Source organism: Mustela putorius, unplaced genomic scaffold (assembly GCF_011764305.1).
Source record: "Mustela putorius furo isolate JIRA1106 unplaced genomic scaffold, ASM1176430v1.1 tig00000151_pilon_pilon_pilon, whole genome shotgun sequence".
In the NCBI taxonomy this organism is placed as follows: domain Eukaryota; kingdom Metazoa; phylum Chordata; class Mammalia; order Carnivora; family Mustelidae; genus Mustela; species Mustela putorius.
The window spans coordinates 12,920,596-12,933,952 of record NW_025421296.1 but is presented as its reverse complement, the minus strand read 5'-3'; the positions used below and the strand labels follow the sequence as shown (position 1 = coordinate 12,933,952).

Below are 13,357 nucleotides of genomic sequence, written 5' to 3'. Positions count from 1 at the left end.
CCAAGATGATAAAGAAGACTTGACAAATGCCTCCCCTGAACCCCACCAAAAAAATCCTATAATAACAATTTCAAGTCAACAATACAAAATATTAAATTTTTTTCATAATACCAAAATATGAAATTTTTTTCATAATACCAAAATATGAAATTTTTGTAGGCAAATTATATTCCTAATAATTATAGTAAATAAACACAGAAGGAAATTTAACTTAGCATATGGAAATTAGTGAAGTCAATCCTAACCAAAATTCCAATGACATTTTTCATAGAAGTAGAAAAAACAATCCCAAAGTTTGTGTGGAATCACAAAAAACCCTGAATAGCCAAAGCAGTCTTGAGAAAGACAACGAAGCTGGAAGCATGATACTTCCTGATTTAACTAAACTACAAAGCTATATTGATCAAAACAGTATAGCAGTAGCATAAAATAGACACACAGACTAGATGAACAGAATAGAGAGCCCAAATAAAAAACCCCATGTATAAAGTTGGCTAATATTTGACATGGGAGCCAAGAATACTCAATGTGGAAAGCATAGTCTTTGCAACAGCATTAGGAAAACTGGGTAACAACATGCAGAAAAATTAACATGGAGCCCTATCTCACACTACTCACAAAAATTAACTCAAAATGGATTTAAAGACTTAACCATAAGATTTGAAGCTATCAAATTCCTAAAAGAATACATAGGGGAAAGCTCTCTGACCCTGGTCTTGGCAACAATCTTTTATATATGACACTAAAGCAACAACAAAAGCAAAAATCAACAAGTAGGTAACATAAAACTAAAAAGGTCTGCACAGTCTCCTAGATCCACTACATTTAAGAGATTCTGCACAGGGAAAAAAATAAAAACAATAAACAAATGAAAAGGTATCCTATAGGATGGGAGAAAATATTTGCAAAATATGTATCTGACAAGAGGTCAGAAAACTCCTACAACTCAATAACAACAAAATTTTAAAATGGGCAGAGTATCTGAACAGACATTTTCTTTGAAGAAGGCATACAAAGGACCAACAGGTACATAAGAATATCACCAGTCATCTGAGAAATACAAATCAAAACCACAATAAAATATCACTTCACAGGGTGGCCTGGATGGCTCAGTCATTAAGTGTCTGTTTTCCACTTAGGTCCTGATCCCAAGGTCCTGGGATAGAACCCTGCACCAGGCTCCCTGCTCAGCAGGAAACCTGCTTCTCCCTCTCCCACAACCCCTGCTTCTGTTCCCTCTCTCACTGTGTCTCTCTCTGTCAAGTATATAAATAAAATCTTAAAAAAAAAAAAAGGAAGAAATACCATATCATATATGTTAGGATGGCTATCATCAAAAAAACAAAAGACAACAGGTGTTGCCAAGGTTATGGAGAAAAGTGCACACTTGTGCACTATTGATGAGAATACAAACTGGTACAGCCTCTGTGGAATACAATATGCAGGTGCCTCAAAAAATTAAAAACAGAACTACCATATGCTCCAGCCATTCTACTCCTAGATATTTATCCAAAAAGAGTGAAAACAGAGGATATCTGTATTATTATCTGCAGAGATTATCTGCATTCCCATGTTTATTTCACCATTATTCACAATAGCCAAGATTTGGGAATAATCTAACTGTCCATGGAAGGATGAGTGGATAAAGAAAATGGGGTATATGAGTATATATACATATACACAAATGGAATATTACCCAGCCATTAAAAAAAAAAGGAAATATTGCCATTTGTGATATCATGGATAGACTTTCAGGTCATTATGCTAAGTGAAATGTCAGAGAAAGACAAATGCTATATGATCTCATTTATATGTGGAAGGTTAAAAAAAAAAAAAAAAAAAAAAAAAAACTTCAGTTAAAAAAAAACCCAAACTCATAGATACAGAAAACAGAGTGGTGATTGCCAGATTGGGGGGTAGGGGCGGTAGGGGGAGAAGGGAAGTAAACTAGGTGAAGGGAATTAAAAGGTACAAATTTCCAGTCACAAAATAAGAAAGTCCTAGGTGCCTGCCCAGCTCAGTTAGTTGGGTATCTGCCTTTGGCTCACAACCCACACAAGGCTCTCTGGCAAAGAGCCTGCTTCTCCCTCTCCCTCTGCCTGCCACTCCCCCTGCTTGTGCACATGCATGCTCTCTATCAAATAAGTAAATAAAATCTTTTGAAAAATAAAATAAAATAAGTAAGTCTGGGGATATAATATACAGCATGACGACTGTAGTTAATAATACTATATGTATTCCCAAAAGGTGCTAAGAAAGTAGATCCTAAAAGTTCTCATCACAAGAAAAAAAAATTTGTAACTATGTGTGGTAATAGATGTTGTTAATTATTAATCAGACTTACTGTGGTCATCATCTTACAATATATACAAATATCAAATTATTATTTGATAATAAAATGTTGTATGTCAATTATATCTCAATTTTTATTTTTTATTTTTTTTAAAGATTTCATTTATTCATTTGACAGACAGAGATCACGAGTAGGCAGAGAGGCAGACAGAGAGAGAGGAAGGGAAGCAGGCTCCCAGCTGAGCAGAGAGCCTGACGAGGGGCTCAATCCCAGGACCCTGGGATCATGACCTGAGCCAAAGGCAGAGGCTTTAACCCACTGAGCCACCCAGGTGCCCCTGTATCTCAATTTTTAAAGAATAAAGGTAAATAAACAATTTTTAGATACTAAAATTAAGATAACTGGTCACTAGCAGACCGGTGGTAGAAGACATGCTGAAGCACAGGTGGCCTATCTAAGGAGGGCCAAATAGTCAATATTTTAGGTGTTGAGGTCTCTATCACAGCTATTCAATTCTGCAATTACAGTGCAAAGGCAGGCATACAAAATACAATAAATAAATAAATAAATAAGCACAGCAGTGTTCCAACAAAGCTTTACTTACAAAAACCGGTGGTGGGCCAGATTTGGCCCATGAACTACTACAGACTGATGAGCCCAGAACTAAGGGAAATTCTGCAGGTGGCAGAAAATGACACTGTACAACAGAAAGATGAATCTACAGGAAAGGAAGAAAGAACCGCAGATACGGTTCTGAATAAATATAAAAAACGATTTTTCCCCTCTTTACTTGGTACATTCACCATGAAAGACCATAAGATGAGCCATAAAACAAGTCTCAAATTTCCAAGAATAGAAACTTTTTAGAATATGTTCCCTGGCCATAATGAAATTCAATTATAGACCTTATTCTGTGGGGAGCCCTAAATTCTGATACCCTCTCCCTTTATGAAACTCTTCCCTTCTCCCTTTGCTTTTGTTAAGACTTCACCATTATTATTTTGCTGAATTTTCTGTTACTTTTTCAAGTTATTTTTCTTACTACTTTCTTCTAACTTTAGAAACATACCAAAACTCTTGCTCATATGATCCTTTGTTATTTTTACTATCTATTTGCTGACTAGAGAATTAAATTTCATATTTGAGGTATTATCATAACTAGTGATTTCAACTCTAACCTCAACACAGTTAATATAATAACTAAGGTAGAACACCACTATTATATTCTTCTAAAACCACCTCTTCTCTCAATTCTCCAAAATAATAGTACTCTAGAACTTAGTCATACTTGATTCTCCCCTTTTCTTTAACCCTATGTCAAATCAGTCAATGAGCCTTATCATTTTCCCTTTAGGTTTTAATTTCATCTTTTGCTCTCATTATAAAAAATGAAAAGGATTGAATGAATTATGAAAAGCACTTAAGAAACTGAACTTGCCAAAAACAAACCTAGATAATCCAGCAGCAATGTACTCTTTAAAGGCCCTAAAATTCAATGTCATTTTTACCTTAACAAACTCAAAAGTATAAATATATCATTTTTATCTTTTTGTCCAAGTAAAGGTGCAGAAATCTTCCCTAAGAGCACAGAGGAATCATTTGACAATTCAGCTCTTTCCTTCACCAGGACTGCTAGCCTTGTGAAATTATACAAAACAGGGCTTATATTATATATGTATATATTATATTATATTATATCATATTATATATGCTATATCTTTTTTTTTCTTTATCATTCTCACATTCCTGTAACTGTTAAAAAAGGACTTCTCAAACCGTCTGTGGTGAAAACCAGTTGTGTTTGTTTTTTAACTTCCAATTAGTCATGAACAAATACTTTTATAAAATACAATAAAAATGACTTTTAGAAATATGCATTTTAAAATACACACAAAATATAAGCTCAAATTTTATATTATTAAATTTGACAGATATGCAACTATTCCATCAAGTTACTGTAAGCTTCTAACAGCTTACTCTTACTTTCTATATGTACCCACTGCAGACTACTAACAGTCCACAGCACTGCACTGACATGACACCACACTTGAAGTATCAATGTATAAACACTTACCCTGAGATTAAAAATTGTCTCAGTATTACTATACCTCATTCAAACTTGGTACCTAATGCGCAAGATAGATAAATACCTGAAAATAAGGAATGAGGTACAGACTTGGGAGTAAAAATTTTTTTTAATATTTTATTTATTTATTTGGCAGACAGAGATCACAAGTAGGTGAAGACGCAGGCAGAGAGAGGAGGAAGCAGGCTCCCTGCTGAGCAGAGAGCCCGATGCGGGGCTCAATCCCAGGACCCTGAGATCATGACCTGAGCCGAAGGCAGAGGCTTTAATCCACTGAGCCACCCAGGCGCCCCGGGAGCAAAATTTTTTGATAGCAATACTTCCATGCCAAAGCAGTAGGCAAAACAGCACCCACACACTTGAACTAGGGTGGACCTACCTGAAAGGGCGACAACCATAAACAGCCTGCACAGAAAGATGTAGGTAAGTACAGGTCTGTGTCTGCGTGTTCATGTGTGTGGGGTAAATTAAGTATCATGACTACTATAGCCAATAAAAATCCAAGTCCAATTTGGTGGTATTTCTTTTGAACTAAGCCTTTCTGCTGAAAACCACTGAGATGTAAAAATATAATTTATCTTATTATCTGATATATTACATAGGCTCTTGACTAAGTGGAGCCAGAAAGAGAAATAATACTCACAACCAATGTAAAACTCTAAACAAATATGATCTTCGATGTCTCTTTCAGCCACAGACTCAAAACATACTAATTTATTTTAGGAACTAAAGATTGACAAATCAATTTAACCAACAGAATAACATTTGCAGAGACCTGGAGTCCAGCACCTGCTATGAATAAGTGAGACTGACATTTTCAAAAATAAAATTCACCAAACCAAATGGAAAAAAAAAAATAATTAGCCATTTTTCCAGCTCACAGCAACTCAGCAAGCTTCCTAAAGTCTTCAGCACAAAAATTTCCTTCCTGAGTTTCAAGATGTGGGAAAAAATACACGACTAGACCATCCTTAAACTACCTCATCAGTGAATCTTCTTTAACAGTTACAGGAATGTGAGAATGATAAAGAAAAAAAAAAAAAAAGACACAGCATATTTTCACCTACTGAAAAGGTCTAAGTCAATGCCACTACTAATGACTCAATTTTAACTCTGTTGTGTACATTAAAGTTACGGACGTCTAAAGATATTCTTCTCGTTTTTGGCCCTTAGAATATTCCCTTAATGACTGTGCGGTCCCAAATTTAGCACAGCAGAGTCTAAAAAACCAATATTCTTGCCAAGAGATTGAGTCTATTTTACATAATCTGAAATCCAAATGAGATAACAGAAGCCCAGGAATTAGCCTAATAATTAGTTCCATGTGCTGTGGGTACAAAATTCAAACTGTAAATAAAGTTTAAATAGGTTTTTAAATCTTGTTAAATGTTAAAATTAATTAAATTTTAAAATCTTGTTTTTCTAAATCAAAAAAGTCAGCATTGAATCTTTACCTATGTTCAACACCAAGCAAGAACGCAATTTACAGAGGTAGGGGATTTAATAGGCAAACTGCTATTATTCTCCGACTTTCTGGAGAGAAAAGGCAAAAACTGTATATTTACTATTGCCAGGCTCCTGCTGTCTCTCTGAATCCTTACCTAATCTCAAAATGAGTTAAGTATTACTAACCACCTTTCACAGACAGAGAAATTCATTCTAAGTTCAGGTCATTCTCCCAACAACACAGCATTGAATTCACACCAACATCTTACCCACTTTAGAGACTATACTCTGTCTAATACACCATACTGAAAGGAAAATCAGAAAAGAGCTACACTATTGTACTTCTCAAATTTCCATTAAAAGTAGATAAGCAATCTAGACAGGTCAAAAAAAAAAAATAGAAAAGAAAAGAAAAACCCCTAAGAACCTCAGTCCAGCTACATAGTTCTTTGGGACTTTTTGAGCTTTTTATGTTGTAAACCTTCTTCATGATGACTTCATGAAGTCACTGCATAAAGACAAGAATTTTTTTTAGAGATTTATTTAGAGGAGAGAGAGAGAGAGTGCATACATGAGCAGAAGGAGGGACAGAGGGAGAAGCAGAGTCCTTGCTGACCAGGAAAGCCCGATGCTCAATCCCAAAACCCCGGGGATCTTGACCTGAGCTGAAGGCAGCCACTTGACCAACTGAGCCGACCAGGCACCCCTAAGGACAAGCATTTAAACACAATACAAAATCCTGAGAAAAAGTATCTTATCTTTTTCATTCTTCTATTTGCTCAGTCCGTTACCACAATTGGTCTTTAGTAAACATCTGATAGATGAATAAGACAATCCATGAAAGAGGAAGAGAGTGGATGGGAAAAGGAAAAGGATAAGAAGACAGGGAGAATCTCAAAGGTGGGATTCAATTAATATCAACTAACACCTCTCATCTATGATGTGGCAATATTAGAAATACCTGCTTCCAATGGCCCCTTTATTTTACATAATAATGATCTAAAATGAAAAAGATCGAAGAGGAACTAGGCAGGAGAAAAATATTAAGCAGGGTTTCTAGGAGAAAAATATTAAGCAGGGTTTGTAGGCTCAGATAAAAAAATGACCATATAGGGGCGCCTGGGTGGCTCAGTGGATTAAAGCCTCTGCTTTCAGCTCAGGTCATGATCTCAGGGTCCTGGGATCGCGCCCCCTATCGGGCTCTCTGCTCCGTGGAGAACCTGCTTCCTCCTGTCTCTCTGCCTGCCTCTCTTGCCTAGTTGTAATCTCTGTCTGTCAAATAAATAAATAAAATCTTTATAAAAAAAAAATGACCATATATATTATATTTAAGGCAGCTTATCCTGAGCTTTAGATTAAATCTTAATCCATTACTATAAATTACTAGTAACTGATTTCTTACTATAAACTCACAGAAGTTACTATATTACCTAAATAATACTTATTAGAAAATACAAGTTTATTGGGGCACCTAAGTGGCTCAGTCGGTTAAGCATCTGCCTTCAGCTCACATCATGATCTCAGTGAGGGTCCTGGACTCAAGCCCCACCTCCGGCTCCCTGCTCAGTGGGGTGTCTGCTTCTCCCTCTGCCTCTCCTTCCTCTTGTGCTCTCTCTCAAATAAATTAAAAAAAAAAATTTTAAACAAAGCGTAATTTATGAAAACTGAGGGGAAAAAGTTAAAAGTGTAGAGATCTACTCTTTCAAACAGAAGAGCTAAATTAAGAGCCTGACTTTTAGACCTTCTCTCTTCCACATCTTACCTTTAAAAAACAAGTTACCTTATTATCAAATTATAGGAAGAAATAACTTTCGATAAATGTTTACAATATCAACACTTAGAACAAACATTTTAACTTAAAATATATAACTAACATACAAAAAAGGATAAGTATATATAAACTGAAAATACTATTCATTTGCAAGTTAATTACTTAGACAACTGTTGCTTTATTTCCCAGAAAAGAAAGTCATACAAAGAAAAAAGTAAATAATAATGATCCAAATCATCTTTCTAGGATAATCTAATTGCAGACATTGAGCTAAGGGTAACTAACTTTCTATGCAATTTAGCAATTACTAAATATATCTCATTTTCAAAAAGAGTTTTCATGACAACTTAGGAAGAGTTTCCAATTTAGAAAAAAGTCTGTGCACTAACACAAAATAGGGACTCTCTCCTTCTACTCTTGCTTTCCACAGTAAGTTTTGTTAAGTAGATTATTTTAATAAAATTCTAACATATCAGTAACCTTAACATACTCATGAAAACTGGAGTAGGAGACTCACGGGTAGGTTCATTCTCAGTGCAGAAATATTTGCAAGTAGATATTCTGTCACTGAATTTTATTATCATATTTTTAAACATGAGAACCAAGCAAAGCAGCCAAAAATTTAAAAAGGAATTTAACTCAGTCAACAAAGAAAAAAAACAATAAAAATACCAATAAATTCAATACCACTACCCCACTCTTTTTACTCGTACAGTCACAGATACTTGTAATACTTATTGAGGGCCTACTATGTGCCAAGTACTCATTTAGCCCACATTTATTTTTTCAAAGGGCATTATCATATGAGCATAAAGTCCAATGAGAGACTTAAGACAGATGATATTACTCTCACCAGACACATGAACAAACCTGAAGCATGGAAAGGCTAAGCCAATTCGCCAAAGGCACAGAAGCCAGCCCAAGAGCCCAATGAACATGAACAAGAACACACTGTGCATGCTGGGCATACCCACTACCACCAATCTGAGTACACACACTCTTCGTAGAAATTGACACGCAGCGTGATCTGCCCAAGCATGATCTGTAAAGAGATGATAATTCAGACCCCCTCTTAACCATTGTTTTCAGTGCCCACTACAATTCATCCAAAGTTGATCCGCCATGTAGAAAGGGAACAAAGATCATAAATTACAGGTATTAAAATATCAATAGGCTTAGGTGCCTGGGTGGCTCAGTGGGTTAAGCCTCTGCCTTTGACTCAGGTCATGATCCCAGAGTTCTGGAATCAAGTCATGCATCAGGCTCTCTGCTCAGCAGGAAGCCTGCTTCCCCACCCCCCCCCTTTCTCTGCCTGTCTCTCTGACTACTTGTGATCTCTCTCTGTCAAATAAATAAATAAAATCTTGAAAAAAAAAAAATATATATATATCAATAGGCTTCCATTTCTGGGAGTGAGACTATGTTTAATGTTTATAATTTTTCTACAGTATCTTTTTTTAAACATAGAGAATATTATTTTCATGTATAGGAAAAAATCAATTTTTTCCATTTTCTTAATTACAGGTGCTTAATTTGGAATAAGAAGTTTTAATAAATTAAAGACTCCTATAACTACCACAGGACAGAAAGGAAGAGAAACAAGGGAGAAACTCAAAACAAAGACAAGCTTTAAGCCTTCAAAAAATAAATACATGGAGTTGAAAAGATATAATCCGTATTCAGCCATAAAGAATAGAGTTTAAAAATGCAATCAGCTCTGCCTCATGTCCATCAGAGTAGGCACAATATACAATAAAGTAGCACGAGCAGATCTGACAGAGCCTTGTTCAGACGCACTGTGCTTTGGTGGGTAATGCTCCAGAGCATGAATACACCTTAGGGTGATGAAGTGACACGATGGCTGAAGGATTTACATTGGCCCCACCAGTTCAATGCCCAGAAGGATAATACAGATCAGCAAAGCAAATGCTCCATTTTACAGAGCGCGTCTGTTCCTTCAGGAAGCAAATGGTCATGAATCAGGACAGTATCTTCAATGGCCAGACTTATGTGCTCCGTTTATTCCCTTAATATTCACATCAAGGTGGGGACAGGGGACGATCAATAATCAATCTACAAGAACAAATTACTGACAATTCCAAAGCCAGCCTCTTTGTTAACATTTATTAACCTCTCTCCACCTTTGTATTAAAACATTCTTCCAAAATCTCTGGGAGCCTTCTCTTCTCCAAAGCTTCTCCTTAAACCCACAATTCTCACCCTCCACCTTTTATTTTTTTTTAAGATTTTATTTATTTGACAGAGAGAAACACAGGGAGAGAGGGAACACAAGCAGGGGGAATGGGAGATGGAGAAGCAGGCTTCCTGCTAAGCAGGGAGCCATGTGGGGCTCAATCCCAGGACCATAGGATCATGACATGAGCCGAAGGCACACACTTAACTGACTGAGCCACCCAGGTGCCCCCCCCACCTCTTTTATATTACTTTTCTTCTTGTACATTACTTAATGCTCCATTAAAATGACATTATTTATTTACATATTCTGTCTTCACTAAACTACAAGCCTTCCAGTGTCAAGCTATAGCTCAGGCATTTGTGGTCCCTATTAATTACATAATGACTGAAATAGAAAAGGTACTCAAAACTTGGTTTTTGTGAATTAAATTGAGCTCTAGCAATGAAAGGAGACCATTGGAAGATCCTAATTCTAGAATTCTTCATCTTTATTAAATAAATAAGAATGAATAATGAAACACTCAAGTAGAAAAAGAAGTATATTCAACTTAGCTACTAAAATACTTCACAGGGTGGAGTCTTATTAATACACCTACTCTGATTTAAAACTGATTATTACCTTATCTGGACTTAAGTGAAATTTACCTTGACAATTCACATAGTTTGCTAGAAAATCTAAAGGCAGAGCCAGTACGGTGAGGCATAGAAGGTACCACATTTACCTATTTCTTAAGAGTAAACTACAGAACAATTTCTACATGAAAAAGAATGTATTTTCTTTTTTTTTTTTTAAGATTTTATTTATTTACTTGACAGAGAGAGATCACAAGTAGGCAGAGAGGCAGGCAGAGAGAGAGAGAGAGAAGAAACAGGTTCCCTGCTAAGCAGAGAGCCCAATGTTGGACTCAATCCCAGGACCCTGAGATCATGACCTAAGCTGAAGGCAGAGGCCCAACCCACTGAGCCACCCAGGTGCCCCGAAAAAAATGTATTTTCAAGTAAGCAATCTGAATTCCTCTCTCAGCAGGACTGACAGTTCTCCTTTTCATGGTTTCCCTCCCTTTTAATGCCACTCTTAAGATTCCTGAGAAAATGCACTAAGAAAAGAAACAAAGGAGATGACAGAGTTGTTAAGATGGTGGCTTTGGAGCCAGACAGCACTCACTGAAACTCCAAATTCCAATCCTACTGCTTACTAACTGAGGAATCAATCTGCAAATCTTGGTTTCCTGATATATAACATTAAAATAATCACAGAATGTATTGGATGATCAGGAAGATTAAATAAGGCAATGCATGAAAATCATTAATAAATTACAACAGTTATTATTCTTAGCATCAAAGACAGGTTAGCATGATGGTTGAGAGCATGAGTTATACTGCCTGAGACTTAATTCCTGCTCTGCCACTTCCTAGCTATTTTGGCAAATTACTTAACCTCTTGAGGCCTAACTAATGCCCATTACATGGAATTCTTGGGAGATTAAATGAGTAACACATTTAAAGCAATTAGAACAGTGCCTGACACTGAATAAGCTCTCAATAAACATTAGTTATTATTGCTATTAACTATAAACATCTAGAAAAGAGTTCCTGCACGTCAAATTTTAAAATTTTAAAGGTGACAAATGCTATGAGTAAGCAATTTATAGGAAGAACAGAAATAGCTGATAAAGATACTAAACAATGCTCAGCTTCATTCATTATTAACAGAATACAAATTTAAAATAATGATTTCACTTTTCAGCTCATCTTCTGCAACAATTAGAAGAAATGCAAGTGAAAGAAAGGAAAAGCATGCACTCTCAATATGTAGCTGATGGAAACGTAAATTTGCACATTAATGAAAGGTGATTTGATGTTACCCTAACAAAACTGTAAAAGTTTATTACTTAATTCAGCAATTCCATCTATAGAACTATATCTCAACAGAAATATTCATCAAAGTGGGTAGACATGTAGAAGAATGCAAACATTTAAAAAATTACTAAAGACCCACATATATGAAAATGAACACATATTCATTATATATTGTTAGGAATAAAGTTATGGAACAGTATTTATAATATGATGTCATTTCATTTTTAAATACAAAATAAAATTACACACCTAGCTTTATGTGCTTAGAAAAATCTGTAAGATGTTAGTCACTATGTTCGGCAAATGTGACGTCTATGCTATTTAAATTTCTGCAACACATCTGTACTACTTTCTAGTTTTGATTTGCTGTTGTTTATTTAAAGAAAGCATAAAGAGCAATTAATAGTTAAAAGCAGACTGTGAAGCCATTAACTTGGATTTGCATGTCTATCAGCAATGTGCCTTCTCTCAGTATCACCATTTTTAAAATGGGAAGACCAATACTAATACTAATGATACCAATATACTAACAATAACAACAATAATCATCATGTTATAGGGCGGTGGTAAGCATTAAATGAGTTAACAAATGGAAAGCCTTAAAACGATGCATTGCACAGAGTAAGCACTCTCTGAACTGCCCACTATCATTACTCTTGGGTAGCATCCTTAAAAGATACTAGGTCAGCCAAGTCATCCCTCAGAAACCCAATTAAATCTTAAGGTGACCAACAAAATAATCAACACACAACTGCTACAGCAAATACACTGGGTATGGAAAACCGATTAACAATACTTTATTTCTGTGTTATAGCTTCCTGGCAGCCAGAAGATCTAGAATTCCGGTTCTAACTCTAGTCCCCCTCTTGTCCTCAATTCCCTCAACTGTTCAAGAGAGGAAGCTGACTTAGATATCACCCAAATTCTAATATCCTAACAGGAAAACTTTACTAAACAAAATGATTACAGATCTTTGGAGTTGCTTCAGAAATACACTCATCAGCTCATCAGAAGATCCAGAATCTAAAATACAACTCTATATTAAAACAAGGGCCCCTTAAGAGAAAAGTTTCCATAACAGCATCTTGGAACACACTGCAATGAAAAAGAATTTCCTCATCATACAATTACATCTCCTACACATTTTACCCACTTAAATGTCTATTCCCCAATCCTAGACCCCAGTGTCACAATGAATTAGTGAGATTTTACTCTGTGTTCACCAAGGCCCCATAGTTTCATGACTACGTGGAGAACAAGCAATTTTTTCCCACCTGCTAAAAGCCCTCAAATGTTCTTCACAGGAAAAATGGCACACAAGCACACACACAACTAAAAAAAAAAAATAAAATAAAACACTTACACGGAATGCTGCAAGAATGATTCTTGTCACTTTCTCTTTCACAGATTCTTGAAGAATATCAGACAGGACAGGAATGATATTATAGCGCCGCAGGTGTTCACACATTTGAGGACTGAATGCCAGGAGCCATATTGAAAAAATCATTTGATACTGGAGTTGAAAGCCACACTTGTTACTCAAAACACCCATGATGCTGAAAAGGAAAACACATTAAGAAGACATTTACTATAACAGTGCAATAAAAAAGAAAAAATAATTGCTTATTCTCTTTCTGCACTAACAGAACAAGTCTCTCTGAATTATGCCCTCAGTTTCTTTTCTGCCAGATATAAGCAAGGTAGG

The 13,357-nt window shown here is 35.8% G+C and overlaps 1 protein-coding gene across 3 annotated transcripts in view; it reads right to left on the bottom strand.

The window, feature by feature from the left end:
• Positions 1-13,357, bottom strand: part of ATP6V1H (ATPase H+ transporting V1 subunit H) — a 146,796-nt gene that overhangs the window by 83,984 nt on the left and 49,455 nt on the right. For all 3 annotated transcript variants that reach the window (XM_004768821.3, XM_004768823.3, XM_004768822.3), the window contains one exon: positions 13,016-13,208. In XM_004768821.3, coding sequence (XP_004768878.1) covers positions 13,016-13,208 — 193 coding nt within the window. The remainder of the gene's footprint in view (positions 1-13,015; positions 13,209-13,357) is intronic.